The sequence below is a fragment of the Lotus japonicus genome, chromosome 3, assembly GCF_012489685.1.
Source record: "Lotus japonicus ecotype B-129 chromosome 3, LjGifu_v1.2".
NCBI lineage: Eukaryota > Viridiplantae > Streptophyta > Magnoliopsida > Fabales > Fabaceae > Lotus > Lotus japonicus.
The window spans coordinates 91,474,531-91,482,734 of record NC_080043.1 but is presented as its reverse complement, the minus strand read 5'-3'; the positions used below and the strand labels follow the sequence as shown (position 1 = coordinate 91,482,734).

The 8,204-nt window shown below is 37.5% G+C and overlaps 1 protein-coding gene across 1 annotated transcript; it reads right to left on the bottom strand.

Annotated features, from left to right (window-relative positions):
- Positions 1-746: 746 nt before the first annotated feature.
- LOC130747344 (linoleate 13S-lipoxygenase 2-1, chloroplastic-like) lies at positions 747-5,750 on the bottom strand. Its single transcript, XM_057600250.1, has 5 exons — positions 5,372-5,750; positions 4,686-5,271; positions 2,838-2,933; positions 2,362-2,687; positions 747-1,527 (listed from the first exon to the last, which is right to left on the bottom strand). Exons 2-5 carry the CDS (start codon positions 4,874-4,876, stop codon positions 908-910), a joined length of 1,233 nt encoding a protein of 410 aa, XP_057456233.1. The 5' UTR covers positions 4,877-5,271; positions 5,372-5,750; the 3' UTR covers positions 747-907.
- Between the last annotated feature and the right edge of the window lie 2,454 nt (positions 5,751-8,204).

Here is an 8,204-nt window from a genome sequence, read left to right as displayed (position 1 = left end):
CTTAAAATTGTACTGTATGAGATGGACTTTTAAGCAATAAACATATATATATAAATATATATATATATATATATATATATTTGAACTGATTTTTATTAAAATTGATTTTATTTAAACAAACAATCCAAATTTCAGACGACCCTTTGTTGTTTTGTGAAATCAGTTTACAAATATTAATGCATTGTTCGTTTCTGGGGGGGATTTTGTAAAGGGGAATGGAAAACAGCAGCAAGGAAACGGACGGGAAAAATTCTTATCTTTGGTCGTTTGGCAGAGGCAAGAAAATAAAAGGGGAATGAATGCCGTAGACAATAACAAATCATATTTTTGTTTCACCTAAGCTTTAGATTCCAGCAACAGTACGTACTATAGACATCCATTAAAAAAAACAGTACTATAGACATGTTAAGATTTACTTCTAAATTATTTTTTTTCAAAACCACTTCAATCCAAACTTCAAAATATTACGTACAACTACCCGTGTTTTATTTTCTTTATCCCAACGGCCGAATACTTGGTCGTTAGATACTACAAAGTAGCAACCTTTCTCGCATTTCTTGATTCTGTCATTTGGTGAAGAAAAGTGCAGGCGTACTCCTTGGAGGAGACTTCACTGGTATTTTCAATACTAGTCACACATGAGCAAAAAGAACTCATAGGCATTATTGCCTGAACAAGTCACATAAATGTTTCAATATTTGTCGTTTAAATGTTGGTTAGATAAACTAATTTAACCATTTATGAGATTGTGTACAAAGCTCATGCAAAGGCTTGAACCACATCTATTAGAAATTCACAATTTAGCAACTGATAAACAGTTCTCTAATACAATTCATTCGAGTCACAAGGAGTTCAAAACGGAGCATTCAAAGATCAAGACGATACATCATACATTATAAATGCAAGTTTAAATAGAGATGCTATATGGAACTCCCTTTCCTGTGACCCCTGGCTCTGAAACTGGCTTCAGAAGCTCACAGGGCACAATCCCAGCACCATTTCTGTTCCTCCGGTTCATATCTGCGTTACTCAAATCAATGATCCCTTCAAGCTCCTTCAACTTCCCTTGAAACTTTTCAAACGAAGCTTTGATAATTGGATCCTGTTCCCATGATGGCTCCAGAGTTTCCCCAAGATACTCCTCATCAGATGAATGGCTTGACAAAATGTCCAACACTGCCATTATAGTTGTGGCTTGAATCTGAGATGGGAAACACTTGAGCAGTGTCACCTCTGGTTTGTCCAAGAAAAGTTCCCATTCAGGGTCAGAAGGGTCCTCTGTTGGCATATTGTTTCTTGCAACAGTTGGCCTGTTGGGGAAATAGCCTGCATAAGAGTACTGTCCGAAGTTCACAGCTGCATGGTGCCCTGATGTTATCCACACAATGGTGGTCACAATCTCAATAAGGTATTGTTTGGTTTTCAGAACAGGCCACCAAGGCTCGTCCTTTTTGTCACCATGGCCTACTGTTCTGATCTCTTCCCACCATGCTTGCAGTTCTTGGTCTGACTCAATGAGGCTTGTGCCTGAGCAGGAATGGAGCCAGAAAGAATTAATAAGACAATATAATTTTTTTCAGGGGGCAGATATAACATGGATATTATTATATGACTTAAATAAGTTTTTAATCCTTTGTTTTACAGTCAGTTTTGATTTTGGTCTGTCATTTAATTTTTATGGTTTTGGTCCCTACTTTTGCATATAACTTTGGTTCCACTCACTGCTTTACAATATCCTGTTAACAGGTGGTGTGGCTAGCTGAGGGCTACATCGCCATTGTCACATGTCCAGAGCAGGGTTGTTAATGGCGGATAGCGTAGTGTAGCGGCAAGCCCAAAAAATGCTATTTCGAGCGTTATTGCGGCGCTATAGTGGCAAATAGCGGTGAACCCTTAGGGCGCTACGCTATAGGCTATTGCGCCGCTATAGCGAGCTATTAACAAGTCTGGTCCAGAGTAATCACATCTGGCATATTTTGCTTCCAAATCAGATACACTTACAAGCTCATTTTATAAAAAAAATCACTATATGAAAGGTTATCATTTTTCAATCTATAAGAATTTCATTTATTATAAGTGCACTGTGCAAGCTATCGTATCTGACTTTCCAGCAAAACATGCCATGTAAGATTATTCTGGACACGTGGCCATGATGACGTGACCTTCAACTAATTACATTACCAGTTAACGGAGGAGGGACTGAAACCAGATTGATATGTAAAAGTAGGGACCAAAACCATAAAAATTAGATGGTAGGAACCAAAACCAAATTTGAGTGTAAATTAGAGAACTAAAAACTTGTTTAAGCCTTATATTTTAAGGAATTTTTTCTCGTGGACGAACGCCCCATTTTCCATGTACCTGTGTTTGTTTCTGGCTCTGAGTAGTAATGGTTCACATAGTCAGTGACCCAACTTTTGATAGCATCCCAGAGAATGAGGCCATCATTGGCATAAGGGTAGTCTTCTATGGATAGCTTTAAGCCATGAGGAGCATTTGGGTCCTCCTCTGCCATTCCCCTGTGGATGAGGTCAGCAGGGAGAGCTTGCAAGTCAAACTGCCAGTGCTGGTCATAGGCAACTGAACTTAGAAGGATGGAGAGTTTCCCTGGAGCGAAATTGTTCTCTATTACTCCATTGGCATTTATTAATGCCGCACGAGTAAGAGCATTGATCTCCATTGTGTACCTAATGAAAGTTTCGTTAACACCCCAATTACACTCACACTCATAGAAGGAAATGAACAATAAGATGAGTGATAGGAATTGAAGATAGAGTTAGAAAGAGAAAGTGAGTGGAATAAAGAGAAAGTGGGGCGTAAATAAAAGAAAGCCGTACCTAAAATGTGGATGCAGCAGCCTGTAGATTGGATGCATTGCACTCAGTTGCCTGTTTGTGGCAATTATGTAAGGAATTGCACAATGAGTCCGTAGCCTGAAGAAAAGAGAAGTCAACTTTACTCAGTTAATGGGTCAACTCCTCAAAAGCCAAATGGTGTAGTGTGTAGATTGATGAATAATTCTAGATTGATTATTGGAAAACAGGAAAAGACAGAGAAAGTATAATGATTATTTTACACCAGACATATATAATGAAGGGTAAATGGTCACTTTCGTCCCTAAAGTTATAGGCATCGGGCATTTTAGTCCTTATTCTATGAAAATATCGCCCGTAGTCCCTGATGTTGCAAAACGTCAATCACGTTGGTCCCTGGCTTAGCTCCCGTTAGTGAACGTTAACGGGAAGGGTGATTTGGCACGTTAAGTGTCTATGTGGACTTTCCATGTGGATTTAAATATTGAGAAATTTTTTGGGAAAACTTAAAAACTTCAATTTAGTCCCTGGCCAAAATCCCTAAATCAGAAAAGCTTCAACCTCTCCATCATCTTCTTCCTCCTTATTATCTTACCCAGAAAAAAGCTTGAGCTTTTTATCAAAATCACCCCTACGCACAACCAAACCCTCCCCACCATGAGCATCAATCCACCTTCCAATAAGATCTTCTTTTTGTAACCATCACTAGCCACCATCAAAGAATCAACTCCCTTCCTAACCCTGAAAACCAAAAAATCCACAACCTACAAACCCACCAAGAGATCTCACAACCCAAAAAACGCTGCAAACACAAAAGGAAAAATCAAAGAAGATTGAAACTTTTAATAGTGAAAATGCAGAAAAGGAAACCCCAATTTACAAACAACCCTTTTCATATCTGAAAGGAAGGGTAGCATAAGTGTAGATCTCATGGTGTTTGTCGTTCTCTCCTTCTCTCTTTAGGTTTTTTATTTTCTGGAATCTATTGGGGTTTTTGTAAAGTCACAGAAGCAGGAGAATATGGAAGAAGAATTGGAAGATGAAGATAAGGAAAGAAAATTATATCTTTGGTCATTATCAAACATCCACCGAGCAAGTAAAAGGAAAAAACTTGACCTTTTAACAACTTGTCTATGTAAGTCTCCACCCCCAAATTCTATTTTCATCTGGGTTTCTTCTGAAGTCATTGAACTTCAGTTATTTTTTCTTGGTAAGAAGATGAGTAGGAAGAAGATGATGGAGAGGTTAAAACTTTTCTGATTTGGGGAATTTGGTCAGGGACTAAATTGAAGTTTTTAAATTTTTCTAAAAAATTCCAATATTTAAATCCACGTGGAAAGTCCACATAGGCACTTAACGTGCCAAATCACCCTTCCCGTTAACATTCACTAACGGGAGCCAAGCTAGGGACCAACATGATTGACGTTTTGCAATATCAGGGACTACGAGCGACATTTCCATAGAATAGGGACTAAATTGCTCGACCCCTGTAACTTTAGGGACGAAAGTGACCATTCACCCAATTTAACTCTTATTGAAGGGGGAAAAGTAGCAATATATGGTAACACAAGTACACAACAGTTAAGCTAAGGATCATATGAGATTACAAAACTTCCAAGTGCAAAAATTGACAAACAAGATTGTAATCAAAGTGGCTCCCAAAACAGGATGTTAAAATATTTTACATGATTGGTCACAGTAAATTTACAATATCATAATCATAATCTCCTACAAAAGAATTTTACACATCATACAGATACACAACAACAACAAGAACAACATCATCTAAAAAATCACAAATCACATAACCTATGCGTCTAATTCTCATCATCTTTTGTATGCTTCTCAACAGACACATCAATTCTCTCATACCTTACATCTGCAGGGTAGTTAGGGAGTTTAGCCAGAGACTCTTCCTCATGCTTGTGAAAGAAGATGACCCACATGAACAGCACCACAAGCACCCCAGTAGCCAACCAATACCAAAGCCACTCTTCCACTCTCCATTGCCCGCGAGATTTCTGCATAATCCTCAAGATTCTAACATCCCAATTCATAACCATTGTAACAAATCTTTGGCAGTCCTCTCACCCTTGAACTCAGCAATTAATATGAGGACCTGCAACCCTTTCTAGCCTCTCCATCAAGTACATAAATCTGTCAGCAAATCTGCAATAAAAAAATACAAACCAGAATTCCTCCCAGTTGCAGTAGCATATGAGCATTCAAAAACACAAATCAGATTTCCTTCAAGTTGCAGCAGCACAAATGCAATCAACACATAAACCAGTGTTCCTTCCAACTACCCACTGCCACTCTCACAATTATTGAAACAGAACACAGCTTCATTCAGAATCGCATATGCCAAAAAACCTTTGATTTTTTACCACCCTATTAATCACCAAAGCGTTTTTCCTCCACAGAATGGCCAAGCCGCCTTTCATTCCTTCAGCTGGAACTGAATCCATAACAATTGTTTTTTTATCAAAAGAACAAGAAACCATCAAAATTAATGGGGGAAAAAATCAATCAAAATCAAAATAGGTGCAGAATCTTACCCACGAACACAGGTTTGCGATCCCAGAGGTTGAACAGATCAATGCGGTGCGAAACAATTGGATCTGAAGATCTGGGTTCACCCAATTTGCTCAAACGAACCTCCAACGTTTTCGAACCAGCCTCGTAATCAACCCACGCGTTGATCTTTTCCCCATTGTTGACAACCAGCTTCAACACGGAAGCATTCGTAACCGCGACGGAGGCGAGGCTACCAACATCGATCCCAGAGGCAGAGGCGCAGCACAGGGTGCGTGGTGGACTGGTGGTGGCGTGGTGGTGGCCGGTGGTGCTCTGGTGCGTGCGTGTCTATGAGAGAGAGAGGGTCTTTGGTGCAAATTAAATTTTCCAGGGGGTTCAAAAAATATATTATACAAGGGGGTAAGTGGGAAATTTTTTTTTCAGTCTGAACCCCTGACTCTAACGTGGGTCCGCCCCTGCACGGAGGAGTTAATCTCTAGTACGGTTAATTCGCTTTAGGGATATATAGGTATTAATTTACTTGAGTCAAGTATAACTTGTTAAGATACTGTCAAAAAAAAGTATAACTTGTTAGGTGACCCCTAATGTGGACCATTTTTAAAATAGTCTAATTTTAGATCACTTTTTTTAACCTGTTATAATAGATCAACACATCTTTTTTTAAAGAAATTTAATATATGATAAATTTTTAATGATATTTTTTCTTAAAAAAAAATAATGTGTTGATCTGCTATACCCAATCAAAGTAGGTGGTGTAAAATTATACTCCCTAAAAATGGTGCATATTAGGTTCACCCAACTTGTGGTGTTGTTAAGAATAATTAGCACCAGGAAGAGGTTTTAGAACTAGCTTTTTAATTATACTTTCAACTTGTCTAGATAGTTGATCGTTGAACACCCCCTTTGGTCTTCATGCTTGTGCATTCCAGCATGTGTGCATGTACTTGTGAGTAGTGAGTTTTGATAGGAAGTTATAAGCAGCAACTTGGTCGTGAGGTAAATGAGTATAATTGACTTTCATATAAATCATTATGACATTATATATGATACATAAATTGGGGACCAAAATCAATTATTACACTGTAACATTGAGACTTATTTAATTTATCTCTAAACTATCTTCCTTACATTAATTGTTTCTTTAATTCTTGCATCATCACAAATATACAACAACTTTCGGTTGCCTAAACAATGAACTAAGTATTTATGTCTTAGTCTCTATTAGAAATTGGGAGGCCTATACTCAACCATAAAAGTTAGCTCAAGAGTTAAGGTTTGCACTACCCTTATAAAGGCTATCTATGCTCTATCTCTAGCCAATGTGGGACTTCTAACACACCCCCTCACGTCCAGGACTGAACAACCTGGAACGTGGGAACAACAACAACGGGTGCCCCAAATATGAGAAGTCTCCACAACAAACAACAAATGGATCTAGGATAGGCTCTGATACCATATTAGAAATTGGGAGACCTATACTCAACCACAAAAGCTAGCTCAAGAGTTAAGGTTTGCACTACCCTTATAAAGGCTATCTATGCTCTATCTCTAGCCAATGTGGGACTTCTAACAGTCTCTTTGCTTCAATAAATTAAACGAGATTCTCCACGTATTACTTTTGTGATGAAATGCACTTATTCTTTGCTATGTTATTTTAATGCAATAAAGTTCTAATTTTACCTCATAATCTCTCAAACTATATTTGAATTGATGGGAGCCTGGGAGGGGTGAAATGAGATGAAATATGAGAGAGCGTGATTAATTTCCATTGTATAATATAATATTGTTAAATGAGGATGAAGTGAGATCAAAGACGATGTTATCACATTCTATTCATACCCTCCAAATTGATTGGAACTTGGAAGGGAATGGTTGAAACAATGATAACCGCTAAAATTATAATATTTTTTTTCTACCTCTACATATTTTATATATTCAATAATATTGTTTTTAAAATAAGGTAATATAAAAATAGAAAAGAATACAATTCATTTTGTTTTATCCATCATTCAAATAATAGATTGATAAATTTATCCCGCTCTATTATAAAATATCTAAAAAATGTAAATAATCAGTTTTTACTATTTTACTGTGTCCCTTCATATTATCATATTGTTCCAATATATTTCATTTTGTTCTATTCCAATATTTCATCATTCGTATTGTTTATGATTCTGAGTTAGGCATACTAGTATCTATTCTCATATAAATGGGTTTAAACTTTAAACATATACCTTGTGCTTACATTTGGATATAGTTTTTGCATATCTAAACATGGAACTCATATCTTAAGGCCATATCTTTTTTTTTGGTCGATTATCTAAGGCCATATCTTTTTTTTTCAAAGGATTTTGATTTCATTATATCTAAATATAGAATATGGGTGTCGTCTATGGTGTCTCCCATAAAAGAGGGTGCACCGGTGTCCCCAATAAAAAAACTTTCATAAAAGTGGGGACATTGTATGTATACAAATTTTAGACCATAGATATATTAATTAAATATTTAAACGGTTTAGATTAAAGCGGTAGATTTACTAAATTGCCCTGCCACTTATGAAAAAAAAACCATCTTCTAATCTTCTTCCTGGTTTTGAGGCCTCATCCAACAACGCTTTCCACCTGTAGCGCCGGCCACCCAACTTCTCCACCACAACACCAATCGAACATCTCCGTCTCAACATAAATTTTATTCACGGTGAGCGGAATTCGAAGCGGAAGAAGCGGCGGATGGAGGTGTTTCACCAGATAACGACGACTTTTGTGGCTCCTGGGGAAGCCACGCGGGAGAAGCCATTGAAATTGATATGCGTTCAAAACAACGAGTTAGAATTAGCGTGAAATTGCATAAAAG